This window comes from Macaca thibetana, chromosome 7, assembly GCF_024542745.1.
Source record: "Macaca thibetana thibetana isolate TM-01 chromosome 7, ASM2454274v1, whole genome shotgun sequence".
Classification (NCBI taxonomy): domain Eukaryota; kingdom Metazoa; phylum Chordata; class Mammalia; order Primates; family Cercopithecidae; genus Macaca; species Macaca thibetana.
Genome location: NC_065584.1, coordinates 109,183,559 through 109,207,277, shown reverse-complemented (window position 1 = coordinate 109,207,277; position 23,719 = coordinate 109,183,559). Strand labels below are relative to the sequence as shown.

The following is a 23,719-nucleotide window of genomic DNA, read 5'->3' as shown; positions in this document are numbered from 1 at the left end:
TATTTTTTTAATCCTAGCTTGAAATACAAAATGAGCAATGACTTGTTCGTTCTAAGCCAAACCTAATCTTCTTGCACCCCTGTGGGCATAGAAAAGCACTTCCACTTAGTATCTCAAAATAATTATTTTTATAAGATGAGATCTGCTTTCAAATCAAAGCAAGACGAGGTGACAGCAGGAAATGGCAGAGAAAGGACCTGTGGACATTCTCTCCTCCACAGAAGCAGCAAAAACACTGACAAAACTTGTCAAAATCAATATTTTCAGAACTTCAGAAGTTAACAAAAGTATAAATATATAATCCACGGAGCATGTATTCAAGAGGAAGGTCAAGTTTCAGTGAGAACATTTTAACTCGCTCTATTGCCATATCCCTTTACCCGGTTTTGTGCTGGGCTCGAAAATCAGCCCTGCCATGATGGTGAAAACCAGAGGCCTAGCAGTCATTGAAGAGAGCAGAATTGGACTGGGGCACTTCCAAATCTCCCTGATGGAGAACTGGCAGTATTGGAGCTGTTTGGCAGTACCTTGACTACCCCTCTCACAGGAGCATCTGTATTGGCTCAGAGCTCCAGAGGTGAACAGCCTTCTCCCCGGGCGTTTGCCACAAACAATGAGTAGCAAATGTTTAACATCACAGATTCCTGAGGCAGCAACAGCCATTGGGGCTAACAAGGAGCCAACCAAAAAACACAAAAGTAGAAGCAGAGTTTGTAAAGCTCCAACACATTTCTAGGCATTCAAGCACAGGGCTGTACGTGTGCCCAAGAGGGACCTGTGAAGTCCTACCCACTCACCTCTGGATGACCGCGAGGCTCTGCAGAAGCCGGAAGTGAAGAATAAGGCAGAATGGCTGGCTGGAAGCTGAAGGCCGATCCCAACATGCACACACAGCCCTTGACAAAGGCAGGGAGACTTAACGGTCCCAACCCTTATTTAAGAATACCTCTGTCCTGTCACTAACTGAACAGAGAATTCACTGGCCATATACAACAAAGAATACAGACTCAACAACATGAGTTCAGGAAAGTCACTAAACAAACAGGAAGAGCAAAAAGCCCTGAGGAGGGAGAAGAATCTGATTATTAGAGCTTCCACATTATATTCTTTTAAATGTCCAATCTGACAAAAATATAGACATGCAAAGACATGTATGGTCCATACACAAGAAAAAAAATGGTAAATAGGTTGGAGTCCTTGTGAATGGAATTAGTGTCCATATTAAAAGAGGCCTAGAGAGTGCCCTCACCGCTTCCACCAACTGAGGACACAGAGAGAAGGCACCATTTACAAGGAACAGACCCTCACCAGCGCCTTGACTTTGGACTTCCCAGCCTCCAGAACTATGAGAAATAATGTTCTGTTGTTTATAAGCTACTCAGTTTCTGGCATTTTGTTACAGTAGCCTTAATGGACTAACACATCTACTCTGACATTTCATATAAATGGAAGCATATGATTTATCGTCTTTTATATCTGGCTTCTTTCACTCAGCATGTCTTTAAGGTTTATCCAAGCGGTAGTACACATCAGTACTTCTTCTATTTTTATGGGAACTATGTTCCGTTGCATGGATATGCCAAATTTTGTTTATCCACTCATCAACCGATGGACAATGAGGCTGTTTCTTTCTTCGGCCATTAGGAATAATGCTGATTTGAACACAGATGCACAAGTTTTACATAGGCATGTCTTCTCAATTTATTGTGTACATACCTAGTAACAGAAATGCCGTATCAAACGGCAACTCCATGCTGAACAGTTTGAGGAACTGCTTAACTGTTTTCCAAAATGGCAGCACCATTTTATATTCCCATTGGCAATGCATGAGAGTTCCAACTTCTCCACATCATCCCGAACACTTGTCATCGCCATCTTTTTTATTATAGCCATCCTATTGGGTGTCAAACGGCATCTCACTGAGCTTTTAATTTGCATTTTCCTAAATACCACTCATGTTGAGCATCTTTTCAGTTGCTTGCAGCCCATTTGATTATCTTCTTTGGAGAAATACCTATTTTAATATTTTGCCTGCGGGCATGGGGGGAGTCTTTATTATGGAGTTGTAAGACTTCTATATATATATTCCAAATACTAGTCCCTTATCAGACACATGGTTAGCCAATATTTTCTCCCATTCTGTTTCTGTCTTTTCACTTCTTGACAGTGTCCTCTTTATTCACAAAAGTTTTTCTTTTTGATCAAGTCCAATCTACATACTGTTTTTGTTTGTGCTTTTAGCATCAAATCTAAGATATTGCATACTTCAAAGTCACAAAGATTTATAAACATGTTTTCTTCTAGGAGTTTTATAGTTTTAGAACTTGCATTTAGGTCTATGATCACTTTTGAGTTAATTTTGTGTATAATGTGAAGGGTCCAACTTCATTCTTTTGCATGTGGATAGCCAGTTATCACAGCACAATTTGTTGGAAAGACTATTCTTTTTTTTTGAGACACAGTCTCGCTCTGACGCCCGTGATCTCAGCTCACTGCAAGCTCCGCCTTCCGGGTTCACGCCATTCTCCTGCCTCAGCTTCCCGAGTAGCTGGGACTACAGGTGCCCACCACCATGCCTGGCTAATTTTTTGTATTTTTAGTAGAGATGGGGTTTCACAATGTTAGCCAGGATGTTCTCGATCTCCTGGCCTCATGATCCACCCACCTCGGCCTCCCGAAGTGCTGGAATTACAGGCGTGAGCCACCACGCCCGGCCTGGAAAGACCTACTCTTTCTGCATTTATTTGTTTTAATACCCTTGGTGAAAATCAATTGAATTTACATGTAAGAGTTTATTTCTGGAGTCTCGATCCTCTTTCAATTATCTATATGTCTATCCTTATGCCAGTAACACACAGTCTTAAATTACTGTGGCTTTGTAGTAACTTCTGAAAACAGAAAGCATGAGTCTTCCAAGTGCTATTCTTTTACAAGGTTGTTCTGGCTCTTCTGGATGGCTTGCATTTCTCTTGCAGGATCAGTGTGCTCAAAATGTAGACTAATTTGAGTAGTAACACCGTTTAACAGTAGTAAGTATATCTTCTTGATGAATTGACACTTTTATTATCAGAAATTCTTGTCTCTACTAACAATTTTTGTCTTAAAGTCTATTTTGTCCAATATTAGTATAGTCTCTCCACTTCTCTTTTGATTACTGTTTCCATGATATACCTTTTTCCACTCTTTTACTTTCAGCCTATTTGGGGTTTTGATTCTAAAGTGTGTTTCTTGGAGATAGCATATAGTTGGATCATTTACTTTACCCATTCTGCCAATTTCTGCCTTTTGGTTGAGGTATTTAATCCATCTATGTTTAATATAATTACCATCGAGGTAAGATTTATCTGCTATTTTTGGTATTTTTTTCTATATGCCTCATGTTTTTTCTGTTTCTCACTTCTCCATTACTGCCTTATTTGAAGTCAAATAGATATTTGCTAGTGTATCATTTTGATTCCTTTCTTCTTTTTCTACTGTATGTTATTTTCTTAGTGATTGCTGAGAGGATTACAATTATCATCGTAAAACAATCTAGTTAGAACCAGTGCCAACTTAATTTCAGCTATATACAGAAACTTTGCTCCTATATAATTCTATTTTCTCTCACCTGTTTGTTCTATTGCTGACTATAAATTACATGTTGACACACCGTATATCCTTTAACACAGATCTGTAATTACTGCTTTATGCAATTGTCATTTAAAGCAGGTGGTAGAATGAAGGAGTTGCATAGAGAAAAAAAAAACAACATTTATGCTGTCTTTTATGTTTTCCTATACAGATTTCCTTACCAGAGCTCTGTTTTTCTTTATGTAGATTTGAGATATTGTCTAGTGTGCTCTCATTTCAGCTTGAAAAACTCCCTTTAGCAATTTTTGTGGGAAAGGTATAGTGTTAAAGAACTCCCTCAGTTTTTGTTGATCTGGGAATTTCTTAATGTCTCCCTCATTTTTGATGGGCAGTTTTGCCAGATACAGAATTTTTAGTTGACGGTATTTTAACATTTTATATATGTCATCCCACGCCTTCCGGCCATGGTTTCTGATGAAAAATCAACTGTGAATCTAATTAAGGATCCCTTGTATGTGACAAGTCACTTCTCTCTTGGTGCTTTCAAGATTCTCTCTTTGGCCTTCAACTGTTTGGTTATGTGTCTTACTATAAATCTCTCTGAGTTTACCTTAGTTGGTGTTCATCTAGCTTCTTGGATTTAGAGATTTGTGTCTTTCATCAAATTTGGGGAGTTTTCAGTTATTATTTCTTTTAAATTTGTTCTGATCCTTTCTCTCTCTCTTCTCTGTCTGGAACACCCATAATGTGTATGTACTATTTGATGGCTTCCCACAGGTCCCTTGGGCTCTATTCACATTTTTTCATTCTTTTTTCTTTCTGCTTCTCAGACTAGCCAGTTTCAATTGTCCTGTCTTCAAGCCTGCTGATTCTTTCTTCTGCCTTCCTAAATCTGCTGTTGAATGCCACTAGTGAGTTTTTTGTTTCAGTTATACTTTTCAGAATTTCTTGCTGATTTCTTTTGATAATTTCTATCACTTTGTTGATAGCCTCATTTTGTTCATATGGTGTTTTTCTTATTTTCCACATTTATTTGTCCTTTTCTTCTTTTAGCTATCTGAGCATATTTAAGATAGATGTTTTAAGGACTTTTTTCAGGAGGTATTAATATGATGTCTGGGCTTCCTCCAGGATGAAAAGAAACATCCTTTAATGGATTTAGGAAATCCTTTAATGGATTTAAATGGAATTGTTTCTTTGTATGTCTTGGGTTTTTTTTAATTGCTGTTGAAACAGTTTGGTGTTGGTGGTGGTTGTTGCTGTTGTTGTCACTGTTATTAAATGCTGTAGCAGTCCATTGGTTCAGGTACTTTTCCAAACTATTTTTCCAAGGACTGTATCCCTTTTCATGTCTCTGTTTCCTAACATCATGTTCAGCTAATGTTTTGGAAGAGATTTTCTTCAATACCAGGAGCTTTTACAAGCAAACCAGAAAAAGAGAAAATACACAAAAACAAAGAAGCAAACACCTCTCCCAGTCTTTGCAAAGTGGCTCTGTTGGATCACTACATCAGTAATTATCAAGGCTCTCATTGAGACTAAGATTAAGCTTGAGGTGAAAGTTTAGGGTTTTCTATGGTCTTTTCTGAGTATGCCTCTCACCCTAATTATGTATGTGGCTTTCTAAACTCATCCACACACAGGTACTTTTGAGTATCCTAAGTTCCCAAGGAATCTCCTACAGCTTTTGAACCTAGTTGTTAGGCAGTCTATTGGATGCCTCAATCAGTATGCATCTGTCCTAGGCATCTACAGTTTGTCAGACTCCCTGACCGTATTTTCAAGCAATGCCTATCACTTTTCCAGCTTATGTTCCGAGTTAGGCAAAACAGAGATCAGAGTCTTGTGTCAATCCCTCTGTTCGCCCACAGACAAATTAGAGCAAACATAATAATTTACAGTTTCCACAACTCCTAGTGTTGGTTCTAAGAGTTTCTGCTTGTTTTCAATGTTTCTAGGGGGGGACAAGAGCTTGGAACTGCTCATTTTACCATTTTGCCATCACTATGCCTCTGCAATAGGTCATTGTTTTGGGGATTATGTTGTATCTAAAGATAAATTTGGGGGAAACTGTCATCATAATCATGTTGTTTTCCAATCCATGAACATTGAAGTCTCTCTACTTATCTAAATCTTCCTTAAGTTCTCTCAACAATATTTTGTGTTGTTCAATTACGAGTCTTGCATTTGTTTTATTAAATTTAATCTTAAAAATTTGATTCTTCTTAATGCTTTTGTGAATGAAATGGTTTTCTTAATTTTATTTTCAGATTATTCATTACTAACATATAAAGACAATTAGTTTTTGTGTGTTGATTTATAAAACTGTCTTTATTCACAGACGTGATTATTTACTTAGAAAATCCCCCACCAAAAAAATCTACAAACAAAAAAGTTGTTGTACTTAATTAGTTACTTTAGCAAGTTTGCACAACACAAGATCAATGTACAAAAATCAATTCTGTTTTATGTACTAACATTGAAAAAATGTAAATTGATGTTTTAAAACACCACCAAAAAATGAGCCATTTGGAGCTAAACCTAACAAAATACGTTCAACACCTACCCACTGAAAACTATAAAATTTTGCTGAGAGAAATTAAATAATACCTAAATAAATGGAAAGATAAGCCATGTTCCTAGAGCAGACGATTCAACATTTGAAACCAAAAATAAAATTCTAAACCCCTCAACCAACTGAAGGGAATCCTCCCCTTGGCCAACAGAATTTCAAAGAAACCTAAACAATCAGTTCAAGCCATGATGGGAAAGAGGGGTGGGAGGCATTAGATGCGCCTCATTATACTCTCCTCCCTTTGGAATTCAGGCACAGCTGATTAGCATTAACATTTAAAACAGAGACATTAAAACAGATGAAGCAGACCCTTTGTAGCAATAAGATACCAAATTCCAACCTGACCCTAATACAGCATCACATGACAGATAGCAGACCATAAAAGAAAAGTATTTTACCCCAAAATATATTTCTTTGACATTTTTTTAATGGCCCTACAAAGCTGTCTCTTGTGGGGGCGATCTACTTTCTGTAGAGAATCCCCTTCCCTTTCTGATTCTGAAGAGATTAGCTGAGAGTCTAGCACCTTTTAAAGGTCTAAACAGGAGACATTTGCCATCCATTGAATCTAAAGGTGGCCACCTATGAGATTTCATCTACCTAAAAAGAACTTTGGTCTCCACAACCTTATCCTAACCCAAACATTCCTTTCTATTGATTCCATGGCTTTAGATAATAACTTAATTCTTTCAACCAATTGCCAATCAAAAAATCTTTTAATCTACCTACAACCTGTAAACCCCCATTTCAAGTTGTCCCACCTTTCTGGATCAAACCAATGTGTACCTTATGTGTATTGACTGATGCCTGCCTGTAAATTTTGTCTCCGTAAAATGTATAAAATCAAGCTGTAACCTCGGACCTCCTGGGGTTGTGCCACAGGTCATGATCCTCACATTTGGCTCAGAATAAAACTCTTCAAATATTTTACAGTGTTTGGCTTTTCTCATCAACAACATTATTAAGATGTCAACTCTCCATAAATTCATCTTATAGACTCGGCCAGGCACGGTGGCTCACACCTGTAATCCCAGCACTCTGGGAGGCCGTGGCGGGCGGATCACAAAGTCAGGAGATGGAGACCATGGTGAAACCCCGTCTCTATTAAAAATACAAAAAATTAGCCGGGCGTGGTGGCGGGTGCCTGTAGTCCCAGCTACTCAGGAGGCTGGAGCAGGAGAATAGTGTGAACCCAGGAGGCGGTGCTTGCAGTGAGCAGAGATTGCACCACTGCACTCCAGCCTGGGCAACAGAGGGAGAGTCTGTCTCAAAAAATAAATTAATTAATAAAATAAAATAAAATAGAATTTTATAGACTCAATGCCATTTCAATAAAAATCCCACCAGGATCTTCTCTTTCTCTTTCTTTGTTAATCTAGCTAGGAGTCTATCAATCTTAATTATTTTTTTGAAGGACAAACTTGGTTTCATTGATCTTTTGTATGGATTTTTGCATCTTAATTTCATTAAGTTCTTCTCTAATTTTAATTCTTTCCTTGGGTTGGTTTATTCCTTTTTCTCTAGTTCCTTTAGGCAAAAAGTTAGATTGTTAATTTGGGACCTTTCTACCTTCTTGATGAAGGCATTCAGGGCTACAATCTTTCTTCTTAACACTGTTTTGGTCGCATCTCAGAGATTTTTAAAGCTTATGTCCTTATTTTCATTAATGTTAAAGAATTACTTTTTATTTCTACCTTAATTTTGATGTTCATGCAGGAGTTATTCAGGAGTAAGTTGTTTAATTTCCATATATTTTTGTAGTTGTCTGGGATCTTATTGGTATTTATTTCTATTTTTATTGCGCTATGGTCTCAAGAGTGTGCTTGGTATGATTTCAGTTTCTTTTGAATGTATTGAAACTTGCTTTATGACTGAGAATGTGGTCAATCTTAGACGATGTTCCATATGCAGATGGGAAGAATGTACGTTCTCTGGTTGTTGGATGGAGTGTTCTGCAGATGTCTATTAGGTCCAATTGGTCAAGCGTTGAGTTTAAGTCCAGAGTTTTTTGGTTCGTTTTTTGACTTGGTGATCTACCTAACGCTGTCAATAGGGTGTTGAAATCTCCCACTATTATTGTGTCGTTCTGTAAGCCTTTTTACAATTCAGTAAGTTGTTTTATGAATCTGGGTGCTGCACAGTTGGGTGCACAGATATTTAGGATAGTTAAGGTTTCTGGTTGGATTGTATCCTTATTATGTAATAATAAGGGCACTTCATTGTCCTGCTTAATTTTTATTGGTTTAAAGACTGTTTTATCTGATGTAAGAACAGAAACTCCTCCTCTTTTATATTTTCCATTTGCCTGGTAGATTTTACTCCACCCTTTTATTTTGAGCCTATGGGTGTCGCTACATGTGAGAAAGAGAAAATCCAAATAAGCACAATCAGAAATGACAAAGACGATACTACAACTGGTCCCACAGGATTACAAAAGAGCCTCAGAGACAAACATGACTAACTCTATGCACACAAATTATAAAATCTAGAGGAAGCGGATAAATTCCTGGAAGCACACGATCTCCCAAGATTGAATTAAGAAGAGATTGAAAACCTGAATAAACTAGTATCAACATCTGAAATTGAATCAGTAATAAAGAACCTATCAACCAAAAAAGCCCTGGGCCCGATGGATTCATAGCCAAATTCTACCAGACATACAAAGAAGAACTGATATCGATACTACTCAAATTATTGCAAAAAATCAAGAAGAAGGGGCTCTGCCCTAACTCATTCTGTTAAGCCAGCATCAGCCTGATACCAAAATCTGGCAGAGACACAATGAAAAGAGAAAACTTCAGACCAATATCCCTCATGAACATAGATACAGAAGTCCTCGACAAAATACTAGCAAATAAAATCAAGTAGCACATCAGAAAGTTAATATGCCACGATCAAGCAGGCTTTATTCCTGTGATGCAAGGCTGTTTCAATGTAGACAAATCAATAAATGTGTTTCACCACATAAACAGAATCAAAAACAAAAACCACATGATCATCTCAGTAGATGCAGAAAGCTTTGGATAAAATCCAACATTCCCTCATGATAAAAATCTTCAACAGACTGGGCACTGAAGGAACATATCTCATAATACTGAGAGCCATCTACGACAAACTTATAGCCAGCATCACACTGAATGGGCAAAAGCTCAAACCATTCCCCGTGAGAGCTGGAACAAGGCAAGGATGCACATTTTCACCACTCCTATTCAACATAGTACTAGAAATCCTAGCCAAAGCAGTCAGGCAAGAGGAAGAAGTAATAGCCATCCAAATAAGAAAAGAAGAAGTCAAACTATCTCTCTTCATGGACCATATGATCCTATACTTAGAAAATCCTAAAGACTCCTAGAATTGATACATGACTTTAGTAAAGTTTCAAGATACAAAAATCAATGTGCAAAAACTCAGCAGCATTTCTATACAGCAATAATGTCCAGGCTGGAAGTGAAATGAAGAACACAATCCCACTTACAATAGACACAAAGAAAATGAAACACCTAGGAGTACGGCTAACCAAGGAGTTGAACGATTTCTGTGAGCGCTACAAAACACTGCTGAAAGAAATCAGAGATGGTGCAAATAAATACAAAAACATTTCATGCTCATGGATTGGAATAATATCATAAAAATGTCCATACTGCCCAAAGCAATATACAGATTCAATGCTATTCCTATCAAACTACCAACATTCTTTACAGATTTAGAAAAAAAAAAAAAAAAAAAAAAAAAAAGCTATTCTAAAATCTATATGGAACCAAAAAAGAGCCCAAATTGCCAAAGCAATCTTAAAGCAGAAAGAACACAGCTGGAGGCATCATGCTATCCAACTTCAAACTACACAATAAAACCACAAAAACCAAACAGCTTGGTACTGGCACAAAAACAGACACACAGACCAATGGAACAGAATAGAAAACTCAGAAATAAAACCTCACACCTACGGCTATCTGATCTTCGACATGGCCAACATAAACAAACAATGAGGAGAAGACTCCCTATTTAATAAATGGTGCTGGGATAACTGGCTAGCCATATGCAGAAGATTGAAACTGGACCCCTACCTTTCACCATATATAAAAAGGAACTCAAAATAGATGAAAGATTTAAATATAAGACCTCAAACTAGAAATCCTGGAAGACAACTTAGGAAATACTCTTCTCGACATCAGCCTTGGCAAATAATTTTTGGCTAAGTCCCCAAGAGCAACTGCAACAAAAACAAGAATTGACAAGTGGGACCTAATTAAACTAAAGAGCTTCTGTACAGCAAAATAAACTGTCAACAGGGTAAAAAGACAACCTACAGCGTGAGAGAAGATAGTCACAAACTGTGCATCTGACAAAGGCCTAATATCCGGAAACTATAAAGAACGTAAACAAATCAACAAGTAACCCCGGCCGGGCATGGTGGCTCACGCCTGTAATCCCAGCACTTTAGGTGGCCGAGGCGGGTGGATCATGAGGTCAGGAGATCAAGACCATCCTGGCTAACACGGTGAAACCCTGTCTCTACTAAAAATACAAAAATACAAAAAAATTAGCCGGGCATGGTAGCGGGCGCCTGTAGTCCCAGCTACTCAGGAGGCCGAGGCAGAATAACGGCATGAACCGGAAAGAGGAGCTTGCAGTGAGCAGAGATTGCATCACTGCACTCCAGCCTGGCCAACAGAGCGAGATTCCGACAACAACAACAACAACAACAAAAAAAAAGTAACCCCATTAAAAAACGGGCAAAGGACATGAACAGATACTTCTCAAAAGAAGACATACAAGTGGCAAGCAAACATATGAAAAAGTGCTCAGCATCACTAATCATCAGAGAGACGCAAATCAAAACCACAATGAGATACCATCTCACACCAGTCAGAATGGCTATTATTTTAAAAATCGAAAAACAACAGATGCTGGTGAGGCTACGGAGAAGAGGGAATGCTTAGGCACTGCTGGTGGGAATGCAGATTAGTCCAGCTACTGTGGAAGGCAGTCTGGAGATTTCTCAAATAACTTAAAACAGAGCTACCATTAAACCCAGCAATCCCATTATTGAGTAGATACACAAAAGAAAAATCATACTACCAAAAATATATGCGCTCATATGTTCATCACCGCACTATTCGTAAAAGCAAAGACATGGAAGCAACCCAGGTGTCCATCAATGCTAGACTGGATAAAGAAAATACAGTTCATATACATCGTGGAATACTATGCAGCCATTAAAAAAAAGAGTAAAATCTGCCAGACATGGTGGCTCATGCCTGTAACCCCAGTACTTTGCTAGGCAGAGGCGGGTGGATCACCTGAGGTCAGGAGCTTGAGACCAGCCTGGCCAACATGGTGAAACCCCCGTCTCTATTAAAAATACAAAAATTAGTTGGGTGTGGTGGTGAGTGACTGTAATCCCAGCTGCTTGGGGGGCTGAGGCGAGATAATTGCTTGAACCCAGAAGGTGGAGGTTGCAGTGAGCCAAGATCACGCCACTGCACTCCAGCCTGAGCAACAAGAGCAAAACTCCATCTCAAAAAAAAAAAAAAGAATGAAATCATCTCCTTTGCAGTAACATGGATGGAGCTGGAGGCCATAATCCTAAACAAATTAATGCAGGAACAGAAAACCAAATACCTCATGTTCTCACTTATAAACGGGAGCTAAACATTGAGCACACATGGACATGAGTGCAGGAACAATAGACACTGTGGAATACGAGAGGATGGAGGAAGGGGGAGTGGGTTAAAAGAAAAAAACTACTTATCAGGTCCTAGACTCATGACCTAGGTGACGGGATTCATACTCCAAACCTCAACATCACATAATATTCTCATGTAACAAATCTGTACATGGGTACCCCCATATCTAAAATAAAAGTTGAATTTTAAATTTTCACACACAGTGTATGATTTCACTTATATAACATTATCAAAATGGCAAAATTGTAGAGATGAAAAACAGAGTAGTGATTTCCAGGGATTACAGATGGCAGGGGGAGGGGTATGTAACTTAAGGGTTTGTGTGAGGGATTTCTGCATGGAATCTGAGATTGTGATGGAATAGGTCTATATCTTGATTATTAACAAGTAACCCCGGCTGGGCATGGTGGCTCACGCCTGTAATCCCAGCACTTTAGGAGGCCGAGGCGGGTGGATCATGAGGTCAGGAGATCAAGACCATCCTGGCTAACACGGTGAAACCCTGTCTCTACTAAAAATACAAAAATACAAAAAAATTAGCCAGGCATGGTAGCGGGCATCTGTAGTCCCTGCTACTTGGGAGGCTGAAGCAGAAGAACGGCATGAATCCGGAAAGAGGAGCTCTCATAGATGGAATAGGTCTATATCTTGATATTGTGTAAAGCTACACAAGTGATAAAATGACAGACAGACACACACACACACAGAGTACAAAAAAATTCCCAGTAGGAATGTTATTTAAATTAACAAATGATGATAGAATTTATATGGGAAGGCAAGTGGCATCGAATAGCCAATCTTGAGAAAGAACCACGTTGGAGGACTCACACCATCTGATTTCAGAACTCTTTATAAAAAGATACAAGACAGTGTGATATTCATGACATGATAATCACATAGACTGATGGAAAAGAATAGAGAGTTCAGGGGACCAGGTGTGGTGGCTCACGCCTGTAATCCTAGTACTTTGGGAGGCCGAGGCGGATGGATCACTTGAGGTAAGGAGTTCAAAACCAGCCTGGCCAACATAGTGAAACCCCATTTCTACTAAAAATACAAAAAAAAAAAAAAAACCACATTATCTGGGCATGGTGGTGGGCACCCATAGTCCCAGCTACTTGGGAGGCTGAGGCAGGAGAATCACTTGAACCCAGAAGGCAGAGGTTGCAGTGAGCCAAGATCACGCCACTGCACTCCAGCTGGGTACAGAGTGAGACTCCGTCTCAAAAAAGAATAGAGTCCAGAAGTAAATCAGCAGATAAATGGACAATGTATTTGTGCCAAAGACACAAAGCAATTTAATGGACAATGGAGTCTTTTCAACAAATGGTGCTGGAACAATTGGACACCTATAAGCAAAATATAAATAAACCCAGCAGCATATGCAAAAATTCACTCAAAATGGATTATATGCCTAAACGTAAAACCTAAAACTACAACATTTCTAAAAGAAAAAACAGGAGAAAATCTTTGTGATCTTGGGTTAAGCAAATATTTCTTAGATACAACACCAAAAGTATACTCCATAAAAGAACAATTGATAAATTGGACAACACCAAAATTAAATTTCTGCTCTCCAAAAGAGACCAAAAAATAATAATACAAAGACAAGCTACAAACTGTTGGAAAATAATTGGGAAAAATGCAGTTTATAAAAAAAAGTTGTGTCAAGAATATATAATGAATCACAAACCCCGTAACAGGAAAACAAGCAGACCTCACTCTTCAAATATATAAAACTATGATAAGGTGCCTCTACATACTTACTAAAATGGCTAAAATTAAAAGTACAGTCAATATTAAGTGCTGACAAGGACACAGAACACTGGAGCTCTCATGCACTACAGGTGAAAATGCAAAATGGTGCAGCTTCCTTGGAAAGTAGTTTGGCCACTGCTTAGACAGTTAAACACATACTTATCAAATAACTCAGCAATCTCATTCCTAGGCATTTATCCAAGAGAAATTAAAATTTACATTCACATAAAAACCTGTATGCCAATGCTTATACTGGTTTTATTCATAATTACCAAAACTTGGGAACAACCCAAGTGCCCTTCAAGAGGAGAATGAATAAATAAAGTGTGATATGTCCACACAGCTCCACTCAGCAATAAAAAGAAACACAACTTGGATGAAGCTCAAATGCATTATACTAAGAACCAAACGCAGTGGTTACATTCATTTGACATGCTTGAAACAAGCAAAAATGTAGAAACCGAAAACAGACTGATGGTTAACAAGTGCTGACGGGAAGAGGAAGTGGCCAAAGGAGTTTTTGTAGGGTGATAGAAATATTCCAGATCTTGATTTGCTGACAATTACACAACTGTACGCATTTGTCAAAACTCATAGATCTACTCACCATTTCTGGTGAAATTATACCTCAATTAAAAATATATAAAATAATAGCTTTGCGCAATCTGCAACACTGATAGTGTTTACAACATATTGTTACATTTAAGAAACTACAAAGCACGAGATACCCTCTGAGCACAATTATGTAAAAACTTGTATTGCATATGGGAAAGACCAGAAGGGAACACAGATAAATGCAAGCAGGCAGTAATGATTGTGTTAGGGGCACAACGCTGTGTTCTCCCTGTGTTCTCCCTTCAACCTCCAAATTTTCAGCAATATGTTTATTTTCACTTGATAATAATGAAATACAGTAACTAATCCACAATAGATGTAAATGCTGTCTTAAAATAATTTATCTTCATTATTTTTAACATATTCTCTCTAATTTGCTTCCCTGTCCAACCTTCCACCATATATATTCCTGCTAAGTGGAAGACCGAAAGGTAATTAGCTAATTTTGAAAGGGCAAATTTTAAGGTCAATTAATTCCTGATTTGTGAAAACAATTAGAAAAAATTAATTACATTTTCCACTGATTAGAAATAAACCTTCCCACACAATCTTGACTTTAAAAAAAAATAGATAATTTTAGTCTGTCAATCTGACAACCAAATGTATTTAAGTATATCTGTCGTTCTTACATACTATTTTGAGATACAGAGAAAAATTGATTCAAAATTTTCTGAGATTTAATTTTTAGGCAAAGCGAACGGGAAAGAGAGAGTGAAGAGAGTGGGGAAGGCTGCATGTCACTCTGTGCTCACTTTTTTTTTTTTTTGAGACAGTTTCACACTTGTTGCCCAGGCTGGAGTGCAATAGTGCGATCTCAGCTCACTGCAACCTCCGCCTCCCAGGTTCAAGCGATTCTCCTACCTCCGCCTCCCGAGTAGCTGGGATCACAGGCATGTGACACCAGGCCCGGCTAATTTTGTATTTTCACTAGAGACAGGGTTTCTCCATGTTGGTCAGGCTGGTCTCAAACTCCCAATCTCAGGTAATTTGCCTGCCTCAGCCTCCCAAAGTGCTGGAATTACAGACGTGAGCCACTGCACCCAGCCCTGTGCTTACTTTTTTATGAATAAAATTAGCATATTGGATAAAAAAATTCATCTTTCATTTGGCAATTTTGTTTGTTTCATGTCATTACGATTGTATGGACAAGACGTATTCCTCTAACAAAAGGGTGGAAGTCCTCAGCTAAGACGGGGGGAAACAGCCCTGAGGAGTGTCCAGCAGCGTTCCAGGGCTGGACACACAGAGCAGGTGCAGGGTCCGAAAGACAAGGGTCGAGGTGCCCAGAGAATGAAGTCTGCTTTCTCCATAGGTCTTTGTGGTTGGTTCCCTCTGTTATAGGACTATTGTTAAAGGAGGGTAAAACCATGACTCTCATCCCAACATAAAATGAATGCAGGTCAATCTTTTAACTCATCAATCAGAGGAAACTTATAAGATGCAAAAAACCACACATACACAGGCAATTAGAAATGCTGAATTAGGCCCGGAGCGGTGGCTCACGCCTGTAGTCCAGCACTTTGGGAGGCTGAGGCGGTGGAACAGAGGTCAGCAGATCGAGACCATCCTGGCCAACATGGTGAAACCCCGTCTCTACTAAATATACAAAAATTAGCCAGATGTGGTGGCGAGTGCCTGTAGTCCCAGCTACTCAGGAGGCTGAGGCAGGAGAATCACTTGAACCTGGGAGGCGGAGGTTGCAGTGAGCTGAGTTTGCACTACTGCACTCCAGCCTGGGTGACAATGTTGAATTGAACTTACAAATAAATGCAAAACTGAACAATGCATTCCACAGACACAATCCAACTTTACTTCTAGGGAAAAGAGTCATCTGCATTATTGTCAGCTTTCTGATGAGTTGCAAACAGTGAAAAATGCAGATAACCTGGAAGGATTCCAGACCTCCCTTCACTTCCTATAAAAGACACCAATCATCTTTGTGTTCCAGTTCCAACTTTTTCACAACAATTTCCTTCACCACGATTCATCTCTGGGGTCAGTGGTGCCTGAGTGGCTCCCAGGAATTGGCCTGCTGGTACTCACACCCTCCCACAATCCCATCCCCGAGTGTGGGCTGGACCTAGTGACTGCCTTCTAACCAACAGAATACAGAAGAAGGGATGGTGTCACTCTGTGATTAGGTCACAAAAGACTATCCCTTGTGCCTGCCCAGATGGAGTAGGCCCCTGGCAAGGAGCTGAGGTGGCCTCCAGTCAACAGCCAGCAAGGAACTGAGCCCATCCATCCAACAGCCCAGGAAGAACCACAGCCGGCCAGCAACCACACAGATAAGCTCAGAAGCGGATCCTGCTCCAGCTGAACGCTGAGATGCTATGGCTCTAGCTGACAACTTGTCCCAGCCTATGAAGACCCTGAGCAGAGGACCTAGGTCAGCTGTGCCCAGATTTCTGACCCATGAAACTGAGAAAATAAATATGTACTCTTTTAAGCTGCTAAATTTGGGAGAAATTTGTTACCTGGCAATAGATTATGAATTCACTCTCCCTTCCAGCTTTCTTTATATGTATATCCTGCCTTGTTTCATACAGATTTTAATCATTTTAAGAAAATACCTACTTATCAGTTTGTATACAGGTGATGAAACCGACCCAAGAAATCCCAGGCAGCTCAGGTGAGCTGCCTGGGAGCCAAAGGAAAAAGGGCACATGGCAGGCTGCAGCCTCTGCCTGCTTCTCCCCTGCACAAACGACAGAAAACTAGGCTGCAAGCGGATGATTCCCTGAGAGCTAAAACATAGGCCAGTTCAGTGCCCCAAATTACCTTTTCAACACAGTCTGAAGCAATCTATTTGCAGCATCTCATAGTGTTCTTTCACTCTGGTCATTCTCCACAACTGAACCCGTAATAGATGGGTTCGACTTCACTGAGGCTAAGGGGTTTGCAGGTTTCCACATACCTAAGACTCCCACCTATGCTAGGTTCAAAGACTTATGTATCTTCTCTCTAATAAGAATACTGTTTTGTTTTGTTTTGTTTTTTCATTTTCTGCCTATTTTCATGAAACAAGAAAGGCAAAATGTAATAAAACCCTTCAGTAACCTTCAGCTTGAGATGACAGTGCTGGGATACTGCACACATGGCCACCAGGCGACACGGCCCCACACCTGCCCGGGAGTGTGCTGTTTCAGGCGGCTGGCCTAGGTGCACGTGGGCAACAGCCTGTGCCCTCCGTACTCAGACATTCACACCCGTGAGCCCTTCCCCCGAGATTCCTCACCGTGGGTGGGCTGGGCCAACACGCCCGTATTCTCCTCGTGGTGCTGAGAGCCGCCCCTTGAGGCTGCAGTTCCCTGTTGCTCCTCCTCCAGGGAGAAGCTCCACATGGGAGGTGCTGCTCACTCGTGAAGGCTCATGCCTGCGGACACGGGTGGCACCTTCTGGCATCTCCGCACTCAGCCTAGGTAGTTGCCAGTGCCATCCTAACACCCCCTCCCCGTGCCCTGGGCAGGCTGTGGGGTCAGGGCACCCTCAGCCCTCCCTTCACTGGACCATCACATCTGCCAGCTCTCGCCCCCACGTTCCTGCACCTATCAGCACCTCTCCACGCCCTCCCTTCTCCTCCACCTGGAATCCTGCCTGGGTGCCCAGGGCCTCCTGACTGTGGAGCCCATGACGGGCCCTAGTCTGCCCCGGTACACCGTACATCGAAGCAAGAAGTGAGGTCAAAGAACTTGCAAATATGCTCGTCTGGTTTTCCTGATTCTTGCCTCACTGGAAGCTGAACATTAGCCTTCCATCACTCACATCCTGGCTGGGACAATCCTGCTGCCTCGTCTGCCTCCCCATGCACACGGCCATGCAGTCCTTCTGGCCATATTAGACACTTCCCAACAAAAAACACTCTTGAAAGCAAAGGAAAAGGCAAGCCTCTCGCTGGGAGAAGATCCTGCAACATGGGACCAGAGAAAGTTAATTCGCAGAATATTCAATACGAATCTGGGAGAAACAAACACATTCAGTGTATAACAGAGAACATTTACCGCAGGCTGTTTTTAATAGTATACGCTGGGGGGGTGAGGAGCAGAAACTGAAGAGCCGCCAACAGGAGAACATGTACGAACGGTGGCGTGTTCACATGATGAAATTCTATGCAAGGAGTTCACAAGAATGAACCAGAGCTACAGGCATCAGCATAGAGAAACCTCGAAACACGTTGCCAAAGAGAGCAACTCGAAGTTTCACCATTTGCAAGACGACAGCACAGACTCTCAGTCAGTAGAAACACTCAGTAAAAGCATGAGCACGCAGGCTGGGGAGCTCCCCCCGGAGGGGGCAGGGTCACAGCAGCAGCACGCAGCGCACCCGCATGCAGTTCTGTGGTGCTTTGTTAAAGGCTGGAGAGAACAACAGTACTGCAGGAGTCAGGGCTCCGGCTGGGGGAACGAGGGTCCTCAGATCTGCCATGTAATCGATATGCCCCAATAAAGACAGGCAGAGACATCTACTCATAGGATGCTGCTTTTCTCACTACAAGGACATCTGCGTGAACTGCAAATTATGGATTTGGAGTATAAGGATTGACATGTAAAATCCATTCATTGTCTTTACATAAGTAAATATTTAAAGATGTATCAAAATTTTCTCTTAAAGAATGAAATCATGTCTTTGGCAGCAACATGGATGTAGCTGGAGGTCATTATCCAAACGCATTAACACAGGAACAGGAAACCAAATACCACATATTCTCATGATAAGTGGGCTCTAACCCCGGGTGCATATGGACATAAAGAAAGCAGCAGGGGACACTCGGACCACAGGAGGGCGGGAGGAGGGAGGGTGGAAAACTAACTATTGGGTACCATGCTGACTACCCGGGTGATCACTCGTACCCCAAACCTCGGCATCACACAACATATCCAGGTAACAAACCTGCACATTTAACCCCTGAATCTAAAATAAATGTTGAAATTATTTTTAAATTCCCTTTTATGTAAATTCTGACTTTTCTGACATGAAACTACTCAGTTCCACTTGCTATATGTATAGAAATAAAGCATGTCCTAAGAGACGTACACTTTCCAACACCGCAGAATAATTGCTATACCTTAAATAATACATTAGGTGTTAAATCTTCATGTTACAAACTCTCTTTTCTATTTGTATTATCTTTTGGAGCTAAATTAAGCTCATCACATTTTACAAATATCAGTCATCAAAAACTAAGCCAGGAAAGGGATCTAACGCTGGAAAAATTCTTGGAAAGTTTCTGGAAATGTTTCCCACAACAAACGTGGGGGAACGATGCTCACGGAAACCCAATCTTCGTGAAGTCCACATGTACAAGACGGCACTATTTCAAACTCACCTCCCCTGTGCGAGGAATGAAGCAAACTCCTGGCCTGCAGGAGCCCAGGAGCTCTGCCCAGCGGCCCCGCTGGGGCAGGAGAGCGAGGGGTCAGCCCCGCCGGCTCCCCGCAGAGGCCTGCGCTTGCCCGCGGCAAGTTCAGCGAGTCCCGGGGGCCCGGACGTCTGCAGGAGCTCCACCTCCGGTGTGCCAGGGTCCCGCCTGCCATCTCTGCCCTCCAGATGCATGCTCCGCCGCCAGTCTTCTCTCTAGGGCAGCCAGAAAAAACCACTCGTGATGAAAGGCACACGGGGACTCACGTTTGCACCTCGGAAGTCCACACAGTGGGAAGGCTGCTCCCACGGAGGCGCTCCCGAGTTCCACCGTCCTAGCCACGCAGGAGCTTTTCACACTAGCGAGAAGCGAAGCTGGACTTCCTGGGTGGGGCGGGGACTTGGAGAACTTTTCTGGCTACAGGATTGTAAACACACCAATCAGCACTCTGGAAAATGGACCAATCAGCACGCTGTAATAAAATGGACCAATCAGCACTCTGTAAAATGGACCAATCAGCAGGATGTGGGCAGGGGCAAGTAAGGAATAAAAACCGACCACCCCCCAGCCCCAGCCAGCTGCAGCAGCCCGCTGGGCTCCAGTTCCAGGCTGTGGATGCTTTGTTCTTTTGCTCTTCACAATAAATCTTGCTGCTGCTCACTCTTTGGGTCTGTGCCACCTTTAAGAGCTTTAACACTCACTGCCAAGGTCTGCGGGTCATTCTTGAAGTCAGGGAGCCCAAGAACCCACCAGAAGGAACCAACTCTGGACACACTAGCAATGGCCTAAGTGTTCAGCAACAGAGAGCCAGTTAAGTAAATTGTGATGTGTGCACGGCATGAAATTCTGTGCTACATTAAAAATGATCTAAGGGATGGTTCTTGCTATTGGGAAATGCTAAGGATGTGGAAAGACTAAGGCACGTGGTACACTGTGATGTTTTTATTGAAATAAGTATTTATAAATTACATACATAGAAGAGAAGCCCAAAAGACACACCCTCCAAAACATGGCTACCTCTGGATGGCGATGGTACCCATGGGGTCCTTTTCCTTTGGTTTTGTCTCTTCTGTGATTTTTACATTTTTTGCATTTAGCAAATTAATATTTTTCTGGTAAGAATATCATCGTACCCACCATAAGAGTAAGAACTATTCCTATACTTGTAAGGTTATGCTGTCCTACTTTGGGGCTTATATTTCAAACCACTAACCATTTTATTTTTTACCTTTTCCAGCATCCTACAGCACCAGAAATGACCTTTGGCCTTGCAGCCGCTTGGTTTGCTGTCCAGGGTTGCCCTGAAGCCAGGACTCAGTGTGCACTTTGGCTGAGTTGGATTTCTGGCACTGAGATGCAGAGGCACGTGCTGGGGCTGGAGTTAGCACAATAGTGCATTGCCAGTCCTAGTCACCTTCACAATGCCCTAGGAGCACAGAATTCCAGTGGACCCAGGATGACAGGAGTTTGCTGAGACTCAAGGCAAGTACAAGGCGTGTCATGTCTACCACTGAGTAAGACAGGGCACTGACAGCCCCAGACGCACACTTCCTGGTGGAGCCAGAACTGACTTCAAGTACAGAAAGACATGACATTTGAAGAGACCTGAACGACCAAGGAAGTCCGTATGCCCTTCTCACCACTGGTATTTCCCTGCTTTAACCAACCACTTACGCTGAGAGTGATCACTCACAAACCAGTGAGCCGAAGGCAGGCCATGTCGGCAGAATGTTCTTGTATCATAAAAGTGACATAAAGCAGTTGCATTTGTTTTATACAATGGTTCCACTGCCTGGTAAGAACAAAGTACAAATGTACACACCAGCTACAAAAAAGTCCAATTCCACAAATTCCACACACGAGCTAAATGTTTCAGTCTTTGCATTTAAAACTGATGTGGCATGATATAAAGATGACTAGTAAAAGTAATAGTAACAATTTAAAATTTAAATATTTTTATTTAGAATAATGACATTAAATACCAATTTAAAAGCACCATGACAAGCCGAGAGAGAGAGACTATGGAAGAAAAGATAAAACTTTATATTTTAGTACCATTAATGGCATTTTCCCTGGTTTTTTAACAAAGGGCCCCACAAATTATGTAACTGGTCCTGCTGAGACTTCAGAGGGGGGTCCTCCTGCTCTCCATTGACAGTTCCAGGACGCCCTTGCCCCTCCTAAAACACCCAGCTTCTATAGAAGAACATGCCATTGGAATTGTCACAAACTGACTGTGTATGTGTCCTCCAACAAACTCAGAGGCGGGAACCCTCCCCTCTAATGGGATGGTGTTCGGAGGTGGGGTGTCAGGGAGGTGACTGGGATTTGGAGAGGCCCTGAGGGTGGAGCTCTCCAGACCCTTCCGAGAGTCGTGGGAGACCTCGGCTCCTCTCTCCACCATGTGGGGACACGGTGAGAAGGTGCTGTCTGTGAACCAGGAGGTGGGCCCTCCCCAGACGCTGAATCCGCTGGTGCTGTGATCTGAGACTTCACAGCCTCCCAAACTGTGAGAAATGATGTTTGTGGCGTAAGTCATCAGTTTACGGTGTTTTGTTACAGCAGCATGAATGGACTCACACAGGAACATACCACCCACCCTTAGTACAACAAATGTCCACTCTCTTTCAGGCCATGTCCCTTCTCCAAGGCCTCACTCCCCTCTTTCCTGGTGGAACCTCTGTGGTCCATCAAACACCCTGCTCTTACTTGCCCCAAATCATTCTCTCAAACTTACCTGATAAACGAGTTTTTTATTACTGCAAAACAAATCACCACAAAGTACACAGGTTTAAAAGCACACATGTGTATAATCTCAGAGTTTCTGTGGGTCAAGGCCAGGGTGGCTCAACTGGGTTGTCTGCTTGGGATCTCAAGGGGCCACTGGGCTGTGATTTCATCTGGAAGCTCAACTGGAGAAGAATCTGCTGCCAAGGTCACTCAGTGCAGACAGGATCCACGTCCTGGTGGCTGCAGGACTCAGGGACGCAGCTTCTTGCTGGCTGTGGGCCAGCAAGAAGTTTATGGTGTTTTGTTACAGGAGGCCCCCTTCACCCCAACAGGCTCCTGCATCCTCACCATGTGGGCTCCTCCAGTACCTCTGCTTGCCTTCTCAGGCAACAAGGAGCATCTGGAGAGCAAGCAGCAGTGAGGCAGAGTTTTATAGGCTATTACGTGTCAGGGGGACATCCACCACTTTGCTGTATCCTGTCAGCTGGAGGTCAGTCCTGGGTCCTGCCTGCCCACACTCAAAGGAAGAGGACTAAACCAGGGTGTGAACACCAGGAAGTGGGGACCATGGGCCCCTGGAGTCTGCCACCCATGGCCAAATCCCAACCCTTCTCAGCCGCTGAACATGGCTGTAGAAAACCTTCCTTGCTGCCTATGCCTGCAGATGACTTCATATGAGGAACCCCAGCTGGGCCCCAGTACTGCCCAGCAATCCCACCACACCTCCCCAGGCAGTATACGCACCTGCTGTCCTCCACTCCCCGCTTAAACCCCACACACCCATCCCCCTTTCACTCCCAGCTGCTGCCTCTGCCTCTTGCTCCCTTTACTGACCGAATCAGCCAGGGTCCAAGAAGGAAATAGAAGCTACTCTGAGCACTTCTGGAAGGAGCTGGAGCCCCAGAAGAGATACCCCAAAGAAGAGTGCGGCATCCTCCCTTCCCTAATCCCCTAATCGCCCAGAAGAGTCTCCTATTGGCTGAACCCAAGCCAGAGCCCAAGCTGGAGTCAGACACTGGGATTCAGAACACAGTAGGGCGACAGTGAGGAATGTCTCCAAGAGCAAAACGTCCCAGAATAGCCATGCTGGCAAAACTAGAAGCAATGAGAATAAAAGCCCAGCCTCTCAAGGACACACTTGTCTACAGCCCTGCCAGGTTCAGTGGAGCCCACCTGCTCCCACCCCCGGCCAGACTGCACTGTTGCACCCCTCCCCATCCTGAACCTCACAAACTGACATGCAAACGTACTGTCCTATCTGCCAACACTAAAAATACACAGCTCAGGACTTGGGTTTTCAGGAAGACAGAGAAGACCTACTTTTCCCTGTTCTTCCTGCTAAGTACAACTAAAAACCTGACGTTTAGAACAAAAAGCCCCAAGAGAAGCCTGCCCCCAGCCAAAGGACCAGGAAATAGGTAGCCT

At 42.2% G+C, this 23,719-nt stretch overlaps 1 protein-coding gene across 2 annotated transcripts in view; it reads right to left on the bottom strand.

The window, feature by feature from the left end:
- OCA2 (OCA2 melanosomal transmembrane protein) overlaps positions 1–22,877 on the bottom strand; it is a 333,377-nt gene extending 310,500 nt beyond the window's left edge. For both annotated transcript variants that reach the window (XM_050796132.1, XM_050796134.1), the window contains exon 1: positions 19,532–22,877. In XM_050796132.1, coding sequence (XP_050652089.1) covers positions 19,532–19,758 — 227 coding nt within the window. In that variant the 5' untranslated portion in view covers positions 19,759–22,877. The remainder of the gene's footprint in view (positions 1–19,531) is intronic.
- Positions 22,878–23,719: the final 842 nt, after the last annotated feature.